The 26419-nt window shown below is 34.1% G+C and overlaps 1 protein-coding gene across 7 annotated transcripts in view; it reads right to left on the minus strand.

Annotated features, from left to right (window-relative positions):
* Window positions 1-26419, minus strand: part of LOC127735182 (uncharacterized) — a 131341-nt gene that overhangs the window by 65907 nt on the left and 39015 nt on the right. For all 7 annotated transcript variants that reach the window (XM_052245288.1, XM_052245283.1, XM_052245282.1 and 4 more), the window contains 24 exons: window positions 25544-25657; window positions 23622-23702; window positions 22901-23131; window positions 22255-22420; window positions 21255-21373; window positions 19929-20114; window positions 19321-19571; window positions 18219-18442; window positions 16065-17834; window positions 14823-14964; window positions 11670-13393; window positions 10904-11095; window positions 10507-10641; window positions 9839-10105; window positions 9056-9412; window positions 8316-8495; window positions 7171-7287; window positions 6585-6737; window positions 5815-5973; window positions 4649-4864; window positions 3668-3917; window positions 1742-2919; window positions 1210-1443; window positions 441-628 (listed from right to left, as the gene is read on the minus strand). In XM_052245288.1, coding sequence (XP_052101248.1) covers window positions 441-628; window positions 1210-1443; window positions 1742-2919; window positions 3668-3917; window positions 4649-4864; window positions 5815-5973; window positions 6585-6737; window positions 7171-7287; window positions 8316-8495; window positions 9056-9412; window positions 9839-10105; window positions 10507-10641; window positions 10904-11095; window positions 11670-13393; window positions 14823-14964; window positions 16065-17834; window positions 18219-18442; window positions 19321-19571; window positions 19929-20114; window positions 21255-21373; window positions 22255-22420; window positions 22901-23131; window positions 23622-23702; window positions 25544-25657 — 8634 coding nt within the window. The remainder of the gene's footprint in view (window positions 1-440; window positions 629-1209; window positions 1444-1741; window positions 2920-3667; window positions 3918-4648; window positions 4865-5814; window positions 5974-6584; window positions 6738-7170; window positions 7288-8315; window positions 8496-9055; window positions 9413-9838; window positions 10106-10506; window positions 10642-10903; window positions 11096-11669; window positions 13394-14822; window positions 14965-16064; window positions 17835-18218; window positions 18443-19320; window positions 19572-19928; window positions 20115-21254; window positions 21374-22254; window positions 22421-22900; window positions 23132-23621; window positions 23703-25543; window positions 25658-26419) is intronic.

A 26419-nucleotide genomic window follows, 5' to 3' on the forward strand; every position in this document is an offset into this window, starting at 1 on the left:
AAGCATTGATTCTGTGTGAATATATTTCCAATGAACATATTTAATGGAAATTAAGTCATTTGATCAAATGTTTGATCCTTTTAGATTGGATATCCAGTAATGAGATAAGGTCAACACAGATATAGTTTCTTTTTATTGTTCTATTGTGTTCTATGTGTTTTCATTTTCATTTTAACTTTTATTTGAAGCTTGATCCAATTGGGTGTCATATGCCCTAATATATTATTTTTCTATGTGAGCAAATTCTAAGGTATTATTCTTTGTGAGAAAATTTTAAATTACTTTTCTTTGTGAGCAAATTCTAAGTTATTATTCTTTGTGAGCAAATTCTGAGTTATTTATTCTTCTTGAGCAAATTCTAATTTATTATACTTTGTTACAAATTCTCTCATCAATTATTTATCAATGGGAAACTTAAAATTTAATTTTCTCAGGCATACCTGTCCATATTGATCTTGATAAGTTCCTGATGAACAGGAAGTTTGTACAGGACTTCCTATTGGGCAGTAATGTCCTGGTGTACAGACATAAGCAGCTGGTGCACTAACATTCTGGCCTTCTGGACAGTAATAACCTCCATCACAGGGTCCAGTTGGTGTACTTAGACCAGCACTGTCACAGTAATAGCCTACAGAATAGTTAGTGTAATTACATGATTTTTTTAGAGTTAAATAGTAATTAAGCTAGCAGTAGACATAGATTTAAGCTTAAGTTAGTTCATAGCTTGGTTCATCACATAAGCATTTGTATTTGTGGCCCCTTAAATCTGGTCATAGCATCATTTCAAAGAATTATGCAGCCTTCTTAAGTCTTAAACTTATTCTTTTAAAATCAAACATAATCCTTCCTGATATTTTTTTCCCAATGATATTTCCCTTCTGGATATAGAAGTTTTGTGATGCTTGGTGTAAAAATTCTAAAATAACTGACAGTTTCAGAACCTGATGTATGCTAAGGAATATTTTTTCAAAAGCATACATCTAAATGTTGTAAAACAATGGAAATAAAACCTTCAATGTAAGATTACTTTTGTTATATCAACAATGAAATAATGATTTTGAAACAACAAACTGGTAAAAATTGTGAGTATCATATTACTTATATCTTTAAAATGAAGGAAAAAACAGATTTATCATTGAGTACATATTAAAAGGTTAATTGTATACTTAAATTACACACTATAAATTCTATTCTAATACTTTTACTAACCTTCTGTACATAGTTTACATCCTGTAAAGTCAGTGTTTCCTGTGGCATTTGTAAAGTAACCTGGTGGACAAGCCTCAGGGACATCAGTGCCCTGAGGACAATAGTGGCCTACAGTACAATCACCACCAGTGGCATCATTTTGTGGGTCTGGACGTGTTGCACCAAGTGTACAATAGAACCCAGCATCACATGGTCCAGTGACTGTCGCAAGGCCAACAATACCACAATAACTTCCTGTAATAGAAAATTATACTATTCATTAGATAAAAAAATGTAACAACAAATTGTTTGCATCTTTACTTCAATTTAAATATAAGTTCCAAAGTTCTGATTTCATGAATAAGCTATGCTGTAAATTATTATAAATCAATAATTCTGGATTCGCAAAAACTCTTAATTCCCCTATGTGTTCCATCAAACATTATTGGTGGATTGTTAAAAGCAGTGACAACAACAACACAAGTGAAACGAAAATTCTAAATTTTTCTTTAACCTAAATACTTTTGCTTCAATATTGGGTAATTGAACTGACCTGGTGTGCAATCTGTTGGTGCATTAGAACCTAAGGGACAATAATATCCTATCTGACACTGTCCACCAGTCTGGTTAGCTGGGCAGAAACAATCTGGAGCAGTATAGTTTCCTATCTCTGTTGGTTGTGCTGACCATGCACCTCTAGTACAATACCAACCAGCATCACAATCGTTGGTGGGAGTGGAAAGTCCAGGAGTTGCACAGTATTTACCAGCATCACATGGTAAACAGTCAGACACACTTTGTTTTGTTGTGTATGGATTGTAATATCCTTTGTCACATGGGTACTCGGTGGAGAAAGCAGTTCCCTCTGGACAGTAATGACCCGCTGGACAATCGTTTCCAGTGACTGAGGTAGAATTTTCTGGACAGTAATAGCCTGCATCACAAGGCTGACAGGATGATTGTCCGGTCAATGGGTTGTATGTTCCAGCAGGACATCCCAAAGGATATGATGTTCCATTCGGACAATAATTTCCCATGGGACATGGTCCACCTGTAGAATCTAAAGTTGGATTATTTGGTGACTGTGCTCCAAGCAAGCAATAAAATCCAGCCCAGCAGTCTCCTGTTGGTTCTGTCAATCCAGTGCTTCCACAATATTTACCATAAGAACAGTCTTGACATTGAGCTTCAGCTGTTAACTTTGTCTGGTTACTGAATGTTCCAACCGGACAGGGGGAAGCAGTAACAGTCTTCTGTAGACAGTAATGACCAGCGGGACATGGACCAGCCACACCTGTATTTCCTGTGTCAGGTGACTGCATGTCAGATCCAGATGTACAATAGTATCCAGGATTACATTCTCCCGTCTCAACAGTAGCATTTGTAACATCACAGTAGTAACCTCCAGTACACTGTGTACACTCTCCTACAGCTGATAAACCTGTGGTTGCACTAAATGTTCCACCTGGGCATGGCTGCCATACCTGACCTGTGCTTTCTGGACAATAAAATCCTGCAGGACAATCTTCTGGTGTGAGTCCTGTGATACAATAATGTCCTGCAGTACAATTCCAACATTCAGCCGCTTGCGTGTTTGTCATGTAGGTACCGTCTGCACATGATATGGGGACAGCAGTGCCTGATGGACAGTAATGACCTATGGTACAAGGATCTCCAGTGGTACCACCATCAGTAGGAGTAGGAGTAGTAGCTTTTCCAGAACAGTAGTATCTGAAATAAATTCTCAACAATATTTATCTGCATTTTGCAAATCAACATTTAGCTTAAATTTACAATTATTTATCATCGGGTCTCAATGCTATTGGTTATTTAAAAATGCTTTGATAATAGAATTTGCATTCTATATGAATATATTCTATATTAAATCAGTTGCAGTGCAATCTATTCTGATGATTAACTTGTTTGTTCCTTATGAATAACAGGCACATGATTACAAAATACTCTAACTTAGATACACATTTTTTATTAACATGTACCAACCTAAACAGTCCTGACATTCTGATTGGAGAGTGAGACCAGTACTGTTGGACCAGGTCCCTAGACCACACACATGGTGTTATTGTATAAATTGTATCAATGAATAACCTATCAAACGCCAAAAAGATTCACAAATGTGGCTTGAATGGAATGAATGAATGGAATACTGCAATGTGAAAAAGTGCTTAGCCCTTTGATAACCTTAAAGACCAAAGCTTCTTGCATTGTCATTGTAAGAACACTTTAAACACCAAAGTTGACGGCAGATCTTTGGTAGTATTTGTTTAATTCACTCACTTTTTTATACCAAAGGAAAATTATATATAGAATAGCTTTTTATTGAAGGAGATAGTTCATTGACCTCAAGATGTTTTTTTCTTTGATGTATTGTTTTGTTGCTGTCTTACTGACATATACCTCATGTCTTTTATTCACACCGGTTTCAATTGCGTTTTACACCATATATAGTTAAAAAATTTACCCTGCGTCACAAGGACCAGATGGTTCTGTGATTCCTTGAACATTACAATAATATCCTCCTAAACAGTCCTGACATTCTGATTGGAGAGTCAGACCAGTACTATTAGACCAAGTCCCTAGACCACATGGTGTTGGGTCTGTTGTTCCTGTAGTACAATAATGACCTTCAGGACATCTTTGACCTGTGACCCCATCAATTGGAGTGGCTGTAGATGAACCGTTCATACAGAAATAGCCTGCTGTACAATCACCTGAAGTAAAATGATAGTAAACTTAAATTATTTTCTTAGTGTGAAGAAAGAAATAAGTATCATAAAAAAAACTGTGCTTTATACCCCCTGCATTATACATTGTAGTATATATCCTGAAGTGAGATAAATCAAAATTTTTAAGAAAAAAAATGAAATCAATAAAAGTAAAATCAAACAAATTTTCTTCTCAAAACAAGTCAAAATTATTTTAAGATGAATGACGATGAAAATTGCCTTCACTCTTATAGTGAATACTATAAATTTAGACATTTTTGTGATGGCTTTATCATTTGAAAATTGCGACAGGTTTGGTTTCGCAGGCATTAAAATAAAAAATTGCATTTAAAAATTCATAGATAGGTTTATTTGAATGTAGCATTTTCTGAAATCACAATGATTAATCTTGCCTTTTTGTCCATTTTTCAACAATCACCATAATAAAAGTCGTGAAACATTTCCAATTTACAGTATTCATGCGCATACAATAGCAAAACATTGTGGCATTAATTATTGAAGATTTTCTTGCAACTGGTTAGTTCAATAGGAATTCTTATTAACCAACAATAGTCATGTGACTTAACCGTAAAATCTAACTACTACAGCAACTTTCACACCTGAATTTTTTAAACAGCTCTTGATAAAATTAAACTTGAATTAATTAAATCAAGAAAATTTGTTTAAACATACATTTTTTCAGTCTTAATAAAAGACTACAAAGATTAATTTTGTACCTGTGACTGCTTGAAGTCCTGATGAAACACAATATTTGCCAGTATCACACTGTGTACATTGGTCAAGTGATTCCTTCTGTAGTGTAGGATTGTATGTTCCAGCAGGACATGGATACTGGTTATCAAATTCAGTTCCATTTGGACAGTAATGACCTCTAGGACAAGGATAAGTTGTATATCCTGTCACAGGCGTGTTGGCAATGTCACAGTAATATCCTGAAACAAGCAAGAGACATTAAATCTATTACAATCACATTTCTTCTATTACAAAAATAATTTGTTTTATAATCATAAGAAGATGGATCTTTTTATTTTAGTTAAGGGCTAATCCAAAATTTATTAAGTGGGGGGACTGGAGGCACTCAAATCAATTAAATATGGATGGTTGCATTTCTCCACAGATTTTTTAAAGAATTATAGATTACACAACAAGAATGTGTCCATAGTAATGAATGCCCCACTCGCAGTGTTCAGTGGACTGTGAAATTGGGGCGAATGAAGGAACAGACGCACACACCCAAAAACATAATGCCCCTAGGTGGAGCATAAAAATTTCTATTTTATGGATGGTCTGGGTCTTAAAAAAGTGCCTCCCATGCACCCACGCATTCAATTCTGGAGCAGCCCTAAACTGTAAATATCCTTTTTAGCATGGTATTATTTAGAATTGTGTTTATTTTAATCTTTTGTATTGGCATATGGAGGCATAAAAGTACTGTGTTGTCCATTGGAATTTCATTAAAGTTTTTGTACCATGCAAAGAATTTCATTCATCAGATTTATTGATTTCTCTGCGCTACTTACACTATTTTATAACCTTTCTGTACAATGACATAAAATTTCTGTGTAGTGATATGGTTTAATTACTTTGGGTGAAAGTATAAATTAGAAAATTCAACGTTGGTAAATAGCTTCATTACTAATAAATACCTTGTTATCTACTAGTGAGTACTTTGACTTAAGGTAAATGACATAAAATGTATCTGCTATGAATTTCTTATGTATTTGTTGAAAATCTTTTACGATATTTTTGTTTTTGTTGCTCAATAACACATCTACACATTTGGTCTCAAGCATACTTTCAGGTAAGTCATAGAATTAATCAGTCTTCGAACACTTCTCCTTTAATGTCATAATCAAGAGTTGACAAGACAGTGTGTACATACCTGCTACACATTCTTTACATAACCCTTGACCTGTTTGGTCTTGGTATGTACCAGATGGACAGTCGATCTCTGCATGGCTACCTTCAGGACAGTAGTGTCCAGCAGTACATGTAGTTGCTGGTGGATTCTGTATGCTTTGTCCAGTTGGGCAATAATAACCTTAAACATTCATAAAGTGAGAATAAGTTTCTCTTTCACACGGAGCTATTTAAAACTTAATAACTCTATAACATATTGTAAATACATCGAGCATGAATTAAAAAAGTTCATGGGACATAAAATATATCACTTACTTTAAAATCAGTTTCTAGGAAACAAATCCAAATGAAAAAACATTTTTAATAAAAAATCTCTCAATAAAACCCATTTCTTTTTTCCATTCGTGTGTACCCTTAACCCATTAACACATTATCACGAAAAAGTATTCTTCAAAATAATTCAAACTTCCAATTACTGTAAATTCAGAAATTATTGCGTGCATTTATTATTGCGACTTTGTCATTTTAGACTAAAATGCGTTTTTAATTTTTGCGATATTGAGAAAAATCCTGTTTAATTCATATAAAAAAATTCAAAATGCGAGTTTGAATTATTGCGATTATAACCCTGTCGCATTTTTCGCAATAATAAAAACATCGCAATAATTTCTGAATTTACAGTAGATTGGTCCCGGTTTTTATCAAAATTAATAATACTTTTAAAAACAAGGACCAATGAGGTCTGTTGGTCCTTCATGATAATACCATTGGGTATAGTATGTACAGTCTTACCTTCTCCACAGGGTCCAGTTGGCGCTGTTAGTCCCTCAGTCTCACAATAATACCCTTGGGTACAGTCGGTACAATCATTCACCTGGGTATTCCCTGTTTTGTTTGAGAATGTCGCTATTGGACATTTGGATGGATTACTTGTGGATCCAATTGCTGAAAAATTAACAATGATCATTGCATTATATGAGAAATAAAACCTCAAGGTTATAACATGATCTTCAATTATAGACCGGTTTTTGTTCTTACTCCTTAATGCTGTTTGTTTAGCTGAGAAGCAGCAAATACCAATATTCAAGTCATCATATATAAAAGACCTTTAGTTATTATTGGAGTTGTAATTGTCTTATTTCAAGGTAAACAGGCAAATCAATTTGAGTTCTTATAACTAGAAATCAAGGTATCAACATAGAAAAATTATTTTCATATATAGACATTTTTACTAAAAAAAAGTGGCCTGGTGAAAATGTTTGGCATTTGTTATGAGGGATAAGATACCCCAGATGTTCTTGTTAAAGAGGTCTTTCATGAGGATAAGGTGGACACTTAGACATGTCTTAACAGACAAAATACATGCTATTGTACTTACTGCAGTATCTGCCAGCAGGACAAATGTCACCAGTGACGCCATCTGTGGGATCGTCTCTCTCACTTCCACGTCCACAGTAATAACCAACCCTACAATCACCAGTCACTGCTCCAAGTGCTGTAAACATAGTTTGGTATATGATACATGAATATTTGGTTATAATAAGAGCTGGTATAATAAGATTCAATAGCATCCAACTTCATCAATTCTTATGACGTAGAACCAGTATTTTGGAAATCAATAATTCAAGACCTTTTAAACTCAATTACAATGTAAGCAAAAATAAATTATTTTCATATTGCTAGTTAATTAGTAACTTTTTGTTTCAAATTACTACCATCAGCATCAGATAAATTAACAATAAACCGTTTTGCATTAACCTCATTCAGGCACTACAGAATTGCTAAATCACATTGCAAAATTTATTATGTAATAATTAAAAGATTTTTAAAAATTGTTGACATCATATCAATCGAGGAACATGTATTTTTACTATCTGGAAAAACATGAACATGCAAAACACAAAAATCATGTTTAGGAATGTGTTAGTTTGTCATCCAGATGTGCACAAACATAGAAAACACAAAAATCATGTTTAGGAATGTGTTAGTTTGTCATCCAGATGTGAACAAACATAGAAAACACAAAAATCGTGTTTAGGAATGTGTTAGTTTGTCATCCAGATGTGCACAAACATAGAAAACACAAAAATCATGTTTAGGAATGTGTTAGTTTGTCATCCAGATGTGAACAAACATAGAAAACACAAAAATCATGTTTAGGAATGTGTTAGTTTGTCATCCAGATGTGAACAAACATAGAAAACACAAAAATCATGTTTAGGAATGTGTTAGTTTGTCATCCAGATGTGAACAAACATAGAAAACACAAAAATCATGTTTAGGAATGTGTTAGTTTGTCATCCAGATGTGAACAAACATAGAAAACACAAAAATCGTGTTTAGGAATGTGTTAGTTTGTCATCCAGATGTGCACAAACATAGAAAACACAAAAGACTTTATTATGAAGAATGCTGCTGAATGCAAACGTACATGTTAACTTCATAAATACTTATGCAAATGTAAAACTTTTTAACTTGACACAATATATTCATATTTTATCAACTGAAAGACAAATTCCTTACCAGGTGTGGCACAGTATTTTCCCTCCTCACAAAGTGTTGGTTCTAATGATCCCTGCGGGCAATAATAGCCTGGTTGACACATTCCTCCAGTTGAATTACTTGGACACAGACAATCTCCATGGGTAAAGTTGTTATAATCAGTGGGTGTGGCTGACCAAGCTCCAATTACACAGAAATATCCTGTAAAATTATCAAACTTAAATTGATTGTGGCTTTTATAATGTTGATGCTTCAAGTATATGTTTAAGAGAGAGGCGAAAGATATCAAAGGGATGTTCAAACTTAAAGTAAAAAACAAACTGACAATGCCATAGCATGTATATATTTAAATATGCTTAAAATTATCAATCTTTGGCTAAAACATATTGTGTTATGTGATTGTGAGACATCTTAATTTTTTTTGGAATTCAGAACGACAGACAGGTAATTCTTATCAAACTTTTTCTTTTATCTGAATATCCAGTAAAAGAATAAACTTGAAACAAAAAAAATTATCAATGCAGTCTATATACTGTAGATTTATTATTATTCATGGGATACCAAATTTCATGGATTTCACAAGTAATGGTGAACCATAAATCTAAGAGGTCAATGCAGTACAAATTTTCTATAGGCTTGTATGCACTCTTAAACAAAACCACAAAATCAACTATCCATGAAAATACTAATTTTCCTCAATCCATGAAAATTGAAATCCTCGAAAAATAAATGAATCTCAACTACTACAGTGAAATACCAACCAGCATCACACTGTGCAGTAGGGGCAGATAATCCTTGTGTTCCACAGTAAGATCCTCCAGTACACTGGGTACAGTCGCTCACACTTTGTCCTTGTTGAGAATCTCGGAATGTTCCGGCTGGACATGGGTACTGGTCATGGTACTCTGTACCGTCTGGACAATAATGGCCGACAGGACAAGGGAAATCTTCATAGGTTGTTGTGTTTTCATTACAAAAGTAACCTGCTTGACATGTTGTGCAATTCCACTGACCAGTTATGTTGTTATATGTCCCCGCTGGACAAGCTAATGGTGTAGATGTACCTTCTGGACAGTAATGACTGACTGGACATGGTCCACCTATCAGAGGTTCGTCTCCTGCAACACAACAAATACATGTAATAGGATAAGAAATGTAAGGAGGAAACCTTCTAATAGTAAACAATAAGTACTTTATTAAAAGTCACAAATTGTTGCTTTCATTTATTAATGTACTTGTTGAACAACATACAAAAAATTGAAACTGACTGATGCAATTTTAGGTATTGCTACAAACAAATAATGCTTCAAAATGAAGAATTTGAGTTCTGATTAATGCAATAATCACAAATTGCAATTTTAACATTAATAAAAAACAAAAAAAATTAATTTAGAGTATATTATTTTTATATAAGAATATTCCAGAATTTTATGAAAAATCAAATTGCAGATATTTTTTTTGTGTGCCATAAGTAACTAAACCCTTATAATTATACTCATATTAGCTTCACCCCTAATTAAACTATTTAATATAGAAATAATCACCTGTAGGATCTGGCACATTATTTCCTCTGTAACAATAAAATCCTTGAGCACATGGCGCAGTGGCATCAGTCAGATTCTCACTTCCACAGTATTGTCCAAGTTTACAGGGTATACAATCAGATAGTTTCTCTGCCCCTGTTGTATCCCTATAGGTTGTATTAGGACAAGCTGTAGGGTCCTCGGTACCGGCCAAACAGTATGAACCTGCCGGACAGGGACCACCAAGACCACTTGTAGTGCCATCTGTGGGATTACTGACATTTACACCTAGAAAAAAAGATCATGAGTACATTATTAAAATTATTTTATTGCTGTCTTCTAAAATTTTGCTTTGATCTTTTTGCGTGATAATTTTCCATATCAAGCTTTCAAGAGTGAGAACAAAATGATATTATATGCCAACATCATTGACATTACCTAGGAAATTGCTATAAACAGATTATCTATTGGATTTAAAATCAAGGAAGTTTCTCAGCTATATCTCATCTCAGGACTATCATCCTTCTATGAGACTGTAGCCAAGAAACTGCCTCTCGTTTTCAAAATAATCTTTTAATATACATGTATCAATTTTTTCATTTATGGCGATTTAGTTAATATTTTAAAGAGCAATCTTAGTTATAGTGTTCTATTTTCAACTCTTTATAAGTATATCTCATATTACTTACCAGATTTACAGTAAAACCCAGCAGCACATAAACCAACACCTGTATTATTCAAACTGGGGTCAAAGTCCACTGCAGCTAATTTATCACAGTAATAACCACCAGCACATGGTTTACAATCACTTTCTATTCTTGCTCCTAAAAACACAAATAAAAACATTGTTTTATTTATAAGTTTAAGCACATTTATATACAGTATCTTTGCATCATGGTAATGTGATGTTATACTGCTTGAATGTGTTGCTATCTGTTCTATGGCTGTGATACTATAATTTTTTAGGAATAAGAGCCCTCTTATTTTCAATCCTCTGCTTAGTGACAATTTTGTTATAATAGTATGTCTTGTCTTGATAGATTTATCAATGAAACAATCTACAGAACCATGTAATATTATACCTACCTAATATAGGGTTGTATGTTCCTCTAGGACATGGTGACAGGTCAGCTGTTGTATTACCAGGACAGTAGTAGCCCTTAGCACAGAGTAATGGTTCCTGAGCATTGGTACAATAATATCCTGCTGGACAATCGAAACATTGATCATATCCTGTACGATTCATGAATTGACCATTTGGACATGGTATTGGAGTGCCTAGAATATGGAAATAAAAATGCTTATAATTTTACTACAATAAATAAATTTAATCATTAATATACATCTTATATTGTATCATTCTATATTGGTAAAGTCCAAAAAATGTATACATTATAGCTGGATGATAATATTTCTAGTTTATCTATTTTAGATAAACCATATTTCAAAAACTATGATGTAACATTTTCTGAATGAAACAACTATGAGTTAAGTCAGTTATAGAGTAATTTGATCTAAAACAAGATATTTCTGACATGTTCAGGAAAAAGATACGAAATTTCAATTTACTTTCTATATAATCCTGTGATTAAATACTGTTTATTTAAATTGCAACCAAAAACAAAGACCAGACAAAATGTAAATCATAATAAATGTCTTAATACTTAAATCTCCTGTCTATATGCATAAATACTAATATATAAATGAAAAATACATGTACATCGTTTTCAATCATGCAAAAAAATAGAAAATAATTGATTGTTGTCTGCTTTATGTCTAGAGGCAAATATTTCATGCATATCCTGGACAAGAAAATAAAGACAATTACAATTCAGATAAAAAAAATACAGACCTGTTCCATTTGGACAATATGCCCCTTCTGTACAAGGATCCCCAGTAAGTCCACCATCATTTGGTTTGTCTGTGGATGCCCCACCACTACAGTAGTAACCGGGAGAACACCATCCATTTGGTTCTGTCAGTGCTAATCCATTACATACTCTACCGGGGTCACAACTTGAACAGTTATATTCACTCTGTAGTCCTGTGTATCCACTATAGGTACCGTTAGGGCATGGATGATGTTGGTACTGGTCAGTATTCTCGGGACAGTAGTAGCCAGGTGGACATAAATCACCAAACGATTCTCCAACTGGTATTGTTGTGTTGGATCCACTCGTACAATAATGTCCAGCTTCACAGAATACAGTAGGTATGTCAATTCCATATATTTCACAAGCATAACCACCTGTGCAAGGTGTACAATGTTCTAAAGCATATCGTCCAATATCATTCAAGAAAGTACCTGGAATACATGGTGTTGGATTTTCACTTCCTAGAGGACAATAGGAACCTTTTGGACAGATCACTTCATCAATTGTTGCTGTTCCATTACAATAGTAACCTTGTGGACATATCAAACATTCACTTGATCTGACAGATGGTTGGTACTGGCCTCGTGGACAAGGCTCTGGTTTAAAGGCTCCATCTTGGGTGTAATATCCAGCTGGTGTTTCATGCTGTGTCGGTGTTCCAGAGCCTCCTGTACAATAATAACCAGCTGAACACTGTTGGGAAGCATCAGTACTACTAGAACCTGCACAGAAAAACCCTGGATCACATGGAATACAGTCAAATTCTGTTTTGGCACCGGGACTTTTGCTATATTTACCAACTTCACAAGATGAAGCTGTGGCTGATCCTGGTGGACAATATCCTCCTGCTGGACACAGTCCACCAGTTAATCCATCCGGTGGTGCCGAAGTATACGCTTTCTCTCTACAATAAAATCCTGCATCACAAACATCTGTCGGTTCAGTCCTTCCTATGCCATCACAATAATAACCTCCAGGGCATGGTGTACAGTCTGTGGCCCTACGTAACTTAGTGGAGTTACTGTAAGTACCTAATGGACAAGGCTGCGGGAAAGTACTACCGCTAACACAGAAATATCCGGCGGGACAATCAATTGGTAAAGCCAATCCCTCTCTATCACAATAATATCCTGATATACATTCAGCACAGTCTTGGAAAGATTCTTTTGCCGATCCATTTCGATAGAATCCTATTGGACACGGATAGCTTTCTGGTGGTCCAGTTCCTAATGGACAATAGTAGCCACCTGGACAATCTCCAGCTGGTGTAGAAAGACCCTCTGGTATACAATACATTCCCGCGGTACACTGCTGACATTCTGAAACTTGTGTCAATCCATACAAGGCATTGAATGTTCCATTTGGACATGGTACAGGATAGGGGTTAACGTCACCTCTAGGACAGTAGTGACCTAATCTGCATTTATCAGAAACTAAATCCGGTGCTTTATACATTCCTGGTGGACATTCAACTCCGGCTGGACATACTCTGTCGCTAAGCATGAATGACAGACTTGTGGTATTAACATCACAGTAATAGCCAGCTTCACATGTAGTACACACAGTAGCACCTGAATCAGAGTAATTTCCCTTCTCACAAGGTAATGGATCGATGTTAGCTGTCCCAGGACAATAGCTTCCAGCTGAACATGACCAACACATGGTCAGATTTTCTGCTTTGAACTCTGCGTTATAAGTACCCCTGTCAGAAATAAAAACATACATTTAAATAATAAATATTTCATATCTGCTGTTACTGAGAAGTTCTTTTATGTTTTAATTTTGTAGTGAAAATACCCGTAAAAATATTTTGGTCCAATCTGATTAAAATACAGATCCTATGTCCAAGCTTTACTTACAAGGATCTGAAAACACTCTGTTCTACTTCCTGTTCTAAAGATCTTTTGGGATCCTCTGGATTTGTCAGACTAATACATATCTTCAAAAATTTGAAGTCTGATATTTCATTGGATGATGTAATAGCTAACAGAACAGAAAATCAAATGGAGTGTTGTCAGATCCTTGTAAGCAAAGCTTGGACACATGGTCTGTATATTTATTAGATTGATTGTGATTCTTTTCTGTTAACATGTTTATATAATCTTTCCCAAAGTCCTTTGACAATTGACAAAATGAACAGCAAAAAAAAAGAACTTAAGCTCTGATTTAAATTTTAGTTGATAGTAATATTCATTCATTCATTCCATTTTGTTTCTTTCCCAATTGCTAATCAGTATATTTTTTAAAATATGCATTGTCATAAGAAAATCAGCTAATGGTACCCAATGCATTATAAATATTAATGTCTTCAAGAAAATTCAATTCTAATGTTACATTCACCTATTAATACAGATGTATATTGATTAAACTGCAGAAGTAGAAATAGTGACCTTAAAATATTTCTTCATACCGGCATATAAACAAGAATGTGTCCATAGTTCACGGATGCCCCACTCACACTATAATTTTCTATGTTCAGTGGACCGTGAAATTGGGGTAAAAACTCTAATTTGGCATTAAAATTAGAAAGATCATATCATAGGGAACATGTGTACTAAGTTTCAAGTTGATTGGACTTCAACTTCATCAAAAACTACCTTGACCAAAAACTTTAACCTGAAGCGGGACTGATGGACAGACGGATGAACAAACGGACGCACAGACCAGAAAACATAATTTTAGGTGGGGCATAAAAATGTGCTGTTCATTAAATTATTTATCAAAATATCTGTAGACTTTTCAACTGAGCAGTAACTGTATCATTACTTATACTCTGAAGACATTGGACCAATTACAAATAGCTAAGATACCTAATGCCATATTAACAATACATAAATATATTATAAAAAATATCATAATTTAAGAAGTCAGATGCATATTTGAATATTCTAATAAAGAAATACAAAATATATGCTGTTCCTTATTTTGCACAGGACAACCAGTTAAGCAAAGTCATGTTATAAATTATATTTCTACATCCTGGTTTTTTTAAGCCATCACATGGTCAATTGAGGTCCAGTTTTCTCAATACAACATATATTTCATAATAACTCCATAAGATTAATTTTAATAATCAGCAAGTCAAGAAATCTTACGACAAAAAAAACTTGCCAGTCATCAAAAATACTTACGCAGGACAGACCGTGGGTAGCACAGAAGCTTCTGGACAGTAATGACCTTTCCAACAATCTTTACACTGTTCCCAAGCAGTGATTCCTGTTAAATTATTGTATGATCCAGCATGGCAGGGGAAACTATCTCCTTGTGGAGTTCCTTTGAAAAAATAAAACAAAAGTTTTTATGACAAATATAATTATATTAATATGAAACAATTACAACCAAAAGAATGTGCCGAAACATTTCCTTTTTTCAAATTAAATCATTCTTTGACAGCTTGTTATGTAGAGATTTTAGGTGAAACAATTTTAAAATAAGTTTTATATATTCCCTTTCCTCTCTTTTCTAGAATTGAATTAAAATGTTAAAATGCTGATTCCAATTCATTTAACAAAGTAACATTAATTCAAATTGTTGTTTTAAAAGGCTTTGAAATAACCATTGCATCAGATGATGTTCAATTTATTGTTGTGTTGTTTTTAAGCTGGTTGGTTCCTTACTGATGATATCATTACTCCTAAATTCGCTTTATTTCAGATGAATTATAAATTTATCTATTGTTAATATTGTGTTTATAATCCTTGGATTTTCTAAGTTGGATTTTTTCCATGTGAGTTTCCATTTACACTTTCTAGAGAATTACTTATAAAAAAAGAAAAGCATATTGTTTTTCTTTAATTGTTTAACATTTCACAGCGGTATAACATGTTACTTTTATTATTCTTCCCTTAGTTTATCTATTTTGTATTTACATTGTATCATAGATCAAATTTATTTGTTCAGTGTATGTTCACTGGTGTTAATATGTCCTTTGATTGAGTTAAGCCATCTCAATTGATATTCTATAGTGTGCCTTTCTATGTTGTGATGTTACATTATTGTTTCAGATATGGGTGAAGGTTTGGTACTATTAAAACGTTTAAACCAGCTGCAATTGTTTGCACCTGTCCTAAGTCAGGAACCTGATGTTCAGTGGTTGTCGTTTGTTGATGTGGTTCATAAGCGTTTATCGTTTCTCGTTTTTATATAGATTAGACCGTTGGTTTTCCCGTTTGAATGGTTTTACACTAGTAATTTTGGGGGCCCTTTATAGCTTGCTGTTCGGTGTGAGCCAAGACTCCGTGTTGAAGACCGTACTTTGACCTATAATGGTTTACTTTTATGAATTTTGACTTGGATGGAGAGTTGTCTCATTGGCACTCATACCACATCTTCTTATATCTATTTGTGTTAATGTCATAGTTATATCATCTTACCATCAGGACACCAATGACCTTGGAAACAATAACCTGTAGGTGCCTCGGAGCCCTCTAAACAGTACCATCCCCTCGGACATACATAACATTCTTCTACCATTTTCAGATTGGTTAAGTTGGTGTAAGATCCAGCTGGACATGGCCATTGTGTCTGTGAAGCTGTCCCTGCTGGACAATAGTGACCTTTACCACAGGAAACTGGTGGTTTCTGGATACCTCCAGTTCCAATCAAGCAAGCAAATGTTTCAGGACATGTGTCACACTGAGCCACATCAGTCAAATTCTGGTAGTTAGTAAAGGTTCCTGCAGGGCAGGCATACTCGGTTTGATTCACTGCATAATTTCCTCCAGGGCAGTAATATCCGGGACTACATGGATAATTAGGTTCAGTTAGACCATATTTTGTACAAGCTTTACCAGATGTACATGGAGAGCAGTCACCAACGGCTTGTTTCTCTGTGTATGGGTTAAAAAATCCAGGATCACATGGAGTTGGAGTGTGGGTTCCTGACTCACAGTAATGACCGGCTGGGCAGGATTTACAGAATTCTAAACCAGTAGAACCTTCTTCTTCAGTGTATTTTCCTGCAGGACACGCTACGGGTGCAACTGGATCTCCTTGTTGACAGTAATGACCTCTGGGACAAATATAACCATCTAGGAAAGGGTCATCTGTACCTCCGGAGCAGTATCTTCCTGCTGGACACAGTATACATTCAGTTTCTAATACTGCACCAAGATTATTGTAATAATCTCCAGCTGGACATGGATTATCTTTGTAATCACCGGTTGATGGTGGACAGTAGTGACCTTTAGGACATATCAGGCTGTTAGTTGGTTGACCAGCTGTACCTTCAGGACAATAATAACCTTGAAGACAATCTTTGCAGTCTGTTAAAAGAGTGTAACCACGAGCATCACCATATTTACCAGCTGGGCAGGGTGTTTCTATTTTGCCATCTGCACAATAATAACCAAGAGAACACTTGGCTGTAGGAGGATCTTTCTGAGTGCTACCTTCAGGACATGCATATCCTGGATCACAAGTAGTACATACTTTTACCAGTCCACCACTGTACTCCCCTTCAGGACAAATAACTGGGGCAATAGCCTTATCATTACACTGATATCCTGCTGGGCATGGTGAACATGAGGCTTGGGCACCTAAACTGTAATATCCATCTAAACATGCTGTACCAGTTGTAGTTATAAGTTCACATTCCTCACCTGCTGGGCAAGGTGTACATACAATTGCTTTAGCTTCTGCATAATACCCAGGCTCACATAAAATTTTGTAGTCATCATATATATTTGGACAGGCATAGCCAGCTGGACAGTCTTCACAAGTTTGAAGTCCGCCTGGGCTGTATTCTCCTGGATCACAGGCTGTCTCTGTGGCTGCATTTTGACTAGGACATTCGTTTCCAGCTGGACATATAGTGCAAACAGTCTGACCTGCAATAGCATAGGTTCCAGCAGTACAAGTAATGGCTGTTGCTGAATCTGTGAATGGACATGCTGTGCCAGCAGTACACTCTGTACAAGCTTGTTGATTTCCTACTGAATAGAATCCTGGTAAGCATGGATTGTTTTGAGAGCCATCTGTATTTGGACATTCCCATCCTGCTGGACAAACAGTGCAAACAGATGATCCTTCAAAGGCATATTCACCATTACTGCATGCAGTCTCAGTGCTTGATGTTGGATCAGGACATTTTTTTCCTGCTGGGCATGGGGTACAGTCTGTTTGAGATCCAGCTGAATAAGTTCCTAAAATATAATGCAATAGAATAATTGATTATTAACTGCCAAGTCATTCTGTCTCATATTCAGTAAAAAGTTCTAATATTTAAAATTCCATGAAATTGTTTCATTTTGCTGCCGAAAAAAAATCAATTAAAGATCATTTTTATTTTCACTTAGCCCTTTATTTCTGAAACTTTTTAACTGTAAAAATTTCTGAACTTCCAAAACTTTTTATTTCTATTTCATACATCTAACAAAATTCATGTAAGCTATTCTGATTTTACTTTATTTCTTTATTCTTTTCTGTTATTTATTTTTAAATCCCATTTCTTGTCTAACTTTTGCAACACTACCTGATTTCCATCTCAGATTCTCAACTACACAGAAATCTAAATATAAAATAATCACCTAATGGGCAATCATATTTGCCACTATCCGATGTAGTTGATGGGCAAGCTTTGCCTGAATCACAAGCTGTACAGGTTGTTGCCAGTCCATTAGAGTATGTCCCTGAAGCACAGACTACTGGAGCAACATTATTGGTAGCACAGGAGTAGCCTGCTGGACAAGATTTGCATGCTGTAGCTTTAGCCAAACTGTAGGATCCTGTTCCACAGGTTCCAGTAATACCACTAAAAAAAATGAAAATTCAATTATATTTCTTAATTGTGTATGCATCCTTGAAAAATATACAACTTATTATATTTTCTGATTTCTTTAAATTTGTGGTTTGATAACAAGACCAATATCTGTGATTGATCTGTATCTTATGGAACAGCTTTCAGTCCCATTACGATATGAAAATTATCAAGAATTTTGACCATTGTCATTTACAACTAATCAAAAAGCATGAATATTGTATCTATCGTGGCAATTAGGAAAGGTCCTCAAATAGCAAATTTATGTTTCTTGCATTGTACCCAGTGGTGATGCAGGTAAAAGTATCAATAAGTTTGCACTATATATCATTAATCATAATAATACTAGTTTGAAAACAACTTCTGATGCCAAATATCTAATAAAATCAGTACTCAATTCAATTCCACTGGTAAGGATCATGTTACTCATTTTATGACCAAATGGTCAATCACTAGAAGAAGATTTGGTGCTGTGGCTATTCATAGAGAGGGAATTTCAATTCATGCAAAATGGTCCAGTATACAGATTGTTAACAAAATTCCTTACCTAAATAATAACCCCATCCTATTTATGCATGTAGTAATTACAAATGAACTTAAGGCAAACATTAATCAATCAATATTAATCAATATTAATAATAACACAGTCAACTTATATTTGTTCCACCTAACAGAAGTTCCACTGGCAACATTGTTATAAACACAGTCATAATATCTGTTCCTGTTGAAATAAATATTCTATACCATTTATTCCGTTAGGAACATATACTGTAATATTTATTCCAGTGGAAATAATATTCCAGAATATTTTTTTCATTTGGAACTTGTATTATGAAGGACTTCTATTTCGTAACAACACCACTATTACTTACGTTGTACTTGTACAGTATGATCCAGCCACACAATCGGTACACGATGTTTTACTTCCTACTCCCTCTGTGTGTGTTCCAGTTGGACATCTGATTGGACCAACAGATGGGAATGGACAAAAAGATCCAATAGGACAGGTTGTGCAATCGTCCTCCCCTGCCAGACTGTAGGAACCAGTAGCACAGGAAGCCAGTGTATCTAAAGTTCTATCACATTCCTTACCAGATGGACACTGAATACATGTAGCTTGACCCTGAAACATATCAAAATTTTATATCACCATGGGAAATAGTTGTTCTGTCAAAAACTAAAACAACTGCATGATTTGATTGAAAAAGACTCTGACAAATGAATTTGAGGTCATACCAACACATGCATCTTTTAAGTCTGGATCTAAAACTTGTAAAAGAAGGATTCTCATTCATTTCAATTCATTTTTTTAAAGTATATTGCATTTCATTTGAGTTACCAATGATTTCAACAAAACATCTTTAATTTCAGTTCAATAAGTTTGGGGTCTGTTTAAAATTTTAACATTTTACACTTTAATTGATTAATAACAGTATTTTTGCAAGCTTTAATATTTGAAACCTTCAAAGGAAAGACTTACTGAAGGACTATAATATCCCGTTCCACAATTGACTGGTGCTTCTGCAGGGTCATTGCAAGACTGACCAGTAGGACAAGGTAAACAGGCATCCAGACCTACTGTTGAATAGGTACCAGTAGCACAGGGGACTGGTAGGGCATTAGCAGCACAATAAAAACCAGCTGGACATGTTTCACATGCAATTGTCTAAAAAAAAATAAAGTTGTATGATTGTTATTATGTGGTATTAAAAATCATGATTTAAGTTATTTCAATGAAAATTTGTCTTTTAAATATCTCATTCTGTCATATATTGTAAAGTTGACCAAAAATCTGCAACTGGTGGAAAAATGTGGTGAGATCTATAGCTACAATGAAGACAAGGTCACTGTTTAATACTCAAGTTTTGAGTTTGCCGGCCAATCAGCTTCACAGAATTTTTTAGCAATTAACACAGAAGATGTTAAATACCAAAAGGGATTGTTTGAAAATATCTAGGTCAACCAATGTAAAACAGCAGTCAGTTGTAGTATTACCAGAACTAAACATTGTGTAATGTTGTTGTTTTGATTTCACAAGTTTTACATGTTTTTCTACAAAAATTCCAATATTTGTCATGTTGTGTGTGTAAATGCCTAGAATGCACCATTCAAGCCTCAAAATCATATTCTGTCCATCTTGAAATATTACTTTTATTTCACCGTCTTACATGAAATTCCTCGACACAAATACACATGGTAATAATACTGGTACGACAGAAGGTGAAATCTAAGATGAACATGTTCAATTATTCACATAATAAATATATAATAGGTGATACATCTGTTGCAATTTTGACTACTGGACTGATCCACAACTTAAAAAAAGATTATATTAGCATCTTCATATGGTGTTTGTCAGATTTAAAACTTCCAAGTATTAAACAAATTCAAATGTTTCACATTTCACAAATCATAAAAAAACATTCATGAATTGAATAAGATTTATCTATTTTATTCAGTTCTATCTTACTCTTTTACTTTGCTTTAAAATTCAGTGTTTCTGTTAACCAACTTAATTTCGTAGATACTTCATTTCCTGTTTAGCCCTTTCTAGCCCACTTTACTGCGATTTAATTTTATGATTTTCTCATTTACTTGATGTAGCTAAATAAGGAAAGATCAAAGTTTTACATTTTTTGCAAAGATTTTTATTTATGTAATTTTTCTACTCCCAAAAGTCATGTAAAAATAAAACATTCATGAAAATAAGTTGGTTTACAGTATTAGCACACATGTGATTACAGTATATCACACATGAGATTACAGTATTAGCACACGTAATTACATTACAATCATGACAACTTACAATTCCTTCTGCACTGTATTGTCCTGTAGAACATGCTTGTGGAGATGATGCTGGAATGTTACAGTAATTTCCTTGTGTACATAGAGAACAGGCCGATGCTTTGGTTCCACTGTATAGTCCTATAAAATTTATTCATTGCTATAATTTACTTGTCCGTTAACAATTAAATTTCTACTTTATACACACCATATCCTAAAGGTCATTTTGGCAGAATGTGTTCTACCACGGAACAACAAAAGAGGTTTATCTGGGTCTCATTTTTTAATAATTGACTATTAATTATGTCATTCAGTAAAATTTTAGTTGTGGATATCTGTTCCCTAATTTATGATGATTAATAATTGAAAATATTTATGTATATATAATATATAATCTATGTTTTAAGAACAATATAAATTCTTTGTTTTTATGTTGCAACTCATCAATTGGTCACAGCAAACCTGCATTTGCATGTCAGACAGAAGTTGAGACAAAAGTTATGATTCATTTCTAAATTAAATCAAATCAAATCAAAGCAAAGCAGGACAAAAATAAATAATATATCAATTAAAAAAAAAAATTATGATTTTTAATTGTTATAAAATTTTTCAAAAACTGTGCCATGCTGATCTGGATAAGACAATTAAAAATTTCATCAATAATTTAATTTTAATCTCACAAAACATCTTCAAAATTTAATGTGAATTAAAATTGAGAATGGAAACAGGGAATGCGTCAAAGAGAAAACAACCGACCAATCAGCAGAAAACAGCCAAAGGCCACCAAAGGGTCTTCAACACAGTGGGAAAATCCCGCACCCAGAGGCGGGCTTCAGCTGGCCGCTAAACAAAAATGTATACTAATTCAGCTAAAAATGGACGTCACACTAAACTCTGACACATATAGATGAACCAAAATTTAAAAAACCATACAAGACTAACTTAAAGTCCAGAGGTTCCTGACTTGGGACAGGCACAAAAATGCATTTATTTCCTGTCCATCGGTTTGACTTGATGCATACCTGTTGCACAATTAAGGCAGGTTGAAGTTCCCAGTGGACTGTAGGTTCCAGCGGAACAATCAGCTGGTGTTGACAGGTAGTTTGTTCCATCGAAACATTCCTGTCCAGCAGGACATTGAGAACAGGAAGGAGAAGCCGTTCCACTGTAGTAACCATCTGGGCAAAGCTATAAATTAAATACCCTCCAATACATTATCTAGTCATTATTTGGTGATTACAGATTTACAAAATCATTGGTTTGAGTGACAGGTTAAATGGCATACAGGTAAATCTAAAAAATCATCAAAGAATTTGTAATAACTCATATTCATAATCTTAGGTCATCATTGTTGAGTTAATTTCAACCTTGTCTAAACTCAGGGTATTAGAAGCTTGCATTATGATACTAACCACGGTCTCTCACTGAAGACTATAAGGTGATCGTTACTGTAATTGCTTACTGTTAAACAATTTGATATGTTGCTGTCAAAATGATGATCATCCCATATCTCCTCAAGGAGAAATTAACAATGTGAATAATATGCAAAATATAAATATCTCTTTAAAGGATGTAATATCCAATATTTTTGTGTTGTATATAAACGTCATATAATTCAACAGGAAAACACATAACGATAACTTAGGAAGTCCAACACAGTGTACTTACAGTACATGCAACCTCTCCTAATAAGCTGTAATAACCAGCATCACAGTCTGCAGGAGTGGTAGGTGGATTGTCTGTACATTCCTGTCCTGAGGGGCAGTCTTTACATGATGTTTGTCCTGTCTGATCCTGGTATGAGCCGCTGGGACACATAATTCTTCCTGATGAAGGTGAAGGACAGTAGTATCCTGCTGTGCATGTTGTACAAGTGCTGCCATCTACATATTCACCAGTCTGTAAAGGAAAGAAATTAAAAAAATTTGAGTCAGCATATTGACAGTCTTGCCCACATCAGAATGATTAATATAAGACTACACAACTTCTTTATAATAGTTCAGCTTCAGTAAAATATCTCATCTAAACTAAAACAATAGACCTTATCGTATTTAACAAAATATTTTGCAAAAGTTGACTTTTTTTTTGGCATTGAGGTGTCAGACATTTTCTCTCGTGAAGTTAAAAAAAATTGTGATTTTCTATTATGATGTATAAATGATTACTGAATCTTAAAGATATTGATAACATTTTTAACTCTGAACTTTTATTTTGATTTATTTTTCAATGATAAAAATGAAAGTTACTTGGTGAATAATTTTCTTAAAAATCTTTGAATATTTGAAAATTCAGGATAATTTTGCTTGCAGTATATAATTATATATACATAACAAGGTCTATACTAAGAATAGGCTTCAAAATACTAAGCTAAATGTACTTGTATACTTACATTACAAGTAGTCAATGCTCCACCAGTACATACACTTCCAGCAGGACAAGACTGGCAGGATGTAGAACCTGCTGATGAATACTACAATACAAAATTAACATCTTTTCAATTCTTTAGGAAAGTGGTCATTTTTTTTTACTGATATATTGGCTGAATTTCAAATTAAGTACATAATAACTCCTAAATGTTAAAAGCTGGTTAGGTTGATTCCTTGAACTCAAACTATTTCATACAAATTAAGTCTGGAATTACAAGTGGTTTTTTTTTCAAAACAAATTCAAGTTTTAATGAGAAAACAATATAGCTGATTTTCAATTTTTCGGCACATAACTCCTAAAATACACAAGGGGTAATGCTGGTAGTTGAAATGATCTTTACTTTGCGATCATTTGTAATTTTCTTTATTCATAGCAACTGACAGTTACTGTCTACAAAATAGTATCATTGCTATTTTCACTGTTTTCAAGGGACATCAATAGATTAATAGTGGCTGTGATAATGTAAACTAGCTTCAACCTGTATATAATGACTTTTAAATATCTCAAAATTATTATTACAGCTTTGATCAAAACAAGCTACATTATTATTTGAAAACCATCAATGTTGCTGATTTTCAATTTACGTAGGCATAACTCAAAAGCATCATAACCAGTGAAACTTATAATCTTATTTGACTTGTATTCAAAAATCCTGTGATTCCTAAAGTATCAATGCTTTTTTTTCCAAATCATCATCCAAAAAAAAAATCATCAACTGTTATCACAGAGATATGTCTCGCCTTTTTGTAATTTTGATAATGCAAATGTTGAAATTAAAATAGCAATACTTTAATATGTAAGTTATGCAAATATTCAAAGTCGATGAACCATGACTGAAGGTACATGGCTAAACAATTTCCATAGAATGAGATGTGCCAATGCTAATACAACTGCATACCAAATACCATTGACTTATTATAAGTTGTTCCCTTTAAACAAACCTTAACACAAACATTAACTTGTAAACTATGTAAAAGTTTCAAAGTCAATGAACCATGATCAGGGGTGGGGCTATATAATCTCCATGGAAACGATACTTGCAAATGCCAATAAATTTGCATACCAAATATCATTGACTTAACATTAGCAGTTCATCTTAAACTGATCTAATCACAAACTAATACATGTAAACTAAGCAAAAGTTTCAAAGTAAATATACCATGATTGAGGGGGCTGGGCCAAATATTCTCCATGGAAATGAGATGTGCCAATGCTTATACAACTGAACACCAATCAACATTGGCCTACCACTAATGGTTCCCCTTGAACTGACCTAATCACAAACTAATACATGTAAACTTAGCAATATTTTCAAAGTCTATAGACCATGACTAAGGGGGGCGGAGCCAAATAATCTCCATGGAAATGAGATATGCCAATGCCTATACAACTGCATACCAAATATCATTGACCTACCACTAGTTTTTTCCCCATAAATTGACCTAATCACAAACTAATACATGTAAACTATGAAAAGTTTCAAAGTCAATAGACCTTGACTGAGGGGGCGGGGCCAAATAATCTCCATGGTAATGAGATGTGCCAATGCTCATACAACTGCATACCAAATATCATTGACCTACCACTAATTGTTCACCATGAACTAGACGTTGCGGCGGCAGAAACAGCATACCTATGTCTCGTTTTTTGACTCCGTCAGGGCGAGACAAATAGCCATTAACTTGACACATATTTATTTAATGTTCAGTAGTATCTATGCAGATATAGAAAAATGCTTGAGAATAGATCAAAGAAAACTTATAAGTTACCTTCTGGAGGTAATTTATTTTAGAAAGAGAGACAAAGCATTAACTGATTTCTCACCTAATTTTCATAAAACCATGTTATATAGAATGTTATTCAAGATAAAATGCTTTGACTAACCTCTCCTGATCCACAAGCAACTGGCGCAACAGCTGGATCAGAACATTGTGAACCTGCTGTACATATGGTACAAGTTATAGCTCCCGTCGAGTCTGAGTAATATCCTGATGGACACTGAAACATCAAATATATCAAATATAGTTGCAAACTAAAAAAACAATATCTATATAGTTGCAAAAACAAATATTCAACATCAAACAAAACTGTACCAAGTCAGGCTATGATAATCTTGTTACTTATTTATTTGTATGTCTGTTAATTGTTTGGAGGAGTTAGGGGTTTGTGGTTGCTGTGGTCTGATGTACTGTCTAGTACTTTTGGTGATTTCTGTTATGTATTGGTAATTTCCTTTCCTTTAATAATTATAATACAATGTCGGGAGCGATAATCAATTTCTTAAAATTGAAGTAAAAATTAGAAAAGGAGAGAGTGCACAAAAAATGATATTGATGTTATAAGATAATAGTGCTAATATTATTGTTCTTAATCATGAAAGTCTTCAATAATTCATATTAAAAATTTTGTGGGAAAAAAACAGAGATTGACTTCACATCTGGTACATACAGTTCAAAAATATTCATAAATGGCTTTGTTTCTTGTTCTTGTCATTAATTTTAAATCTTTACAATTTCACATAATAGTTCAATAATTTTATAAGATAACTCATTTTATTGCGAACCAAATGAAACTTTTCCACAGAGTCATCTCCTATTGGTCAATCTATTTAAACTTTTGTCAGTTCTAATGTCCCATTGAATTAATACAATAGCTGTTGTTCTCTTGTTCTCTGTGTAGTTTATTTACTGGCCGGACCTTTAAATTTCTTCTAAGAGAAATCCATCACTCATTGATTAATTTACTTGAGTAAAAAAGTTT

This window comes from Mytilus californianus, unplaced genomic scaffold, assembly GCF_021869535.1.
Source record: "Mytilus californianus isolate M0D057914Y unplaced genomic scaffold, xbMytCali1.0.p SCAF_3, whole genome shotgun sequence".
Lineage (NCBI taxonomy): Eukaryota > Metazoa > Mollusca > Bivalvia > Mytilida > Mytilidae > Mytilus > Mytilus californianus.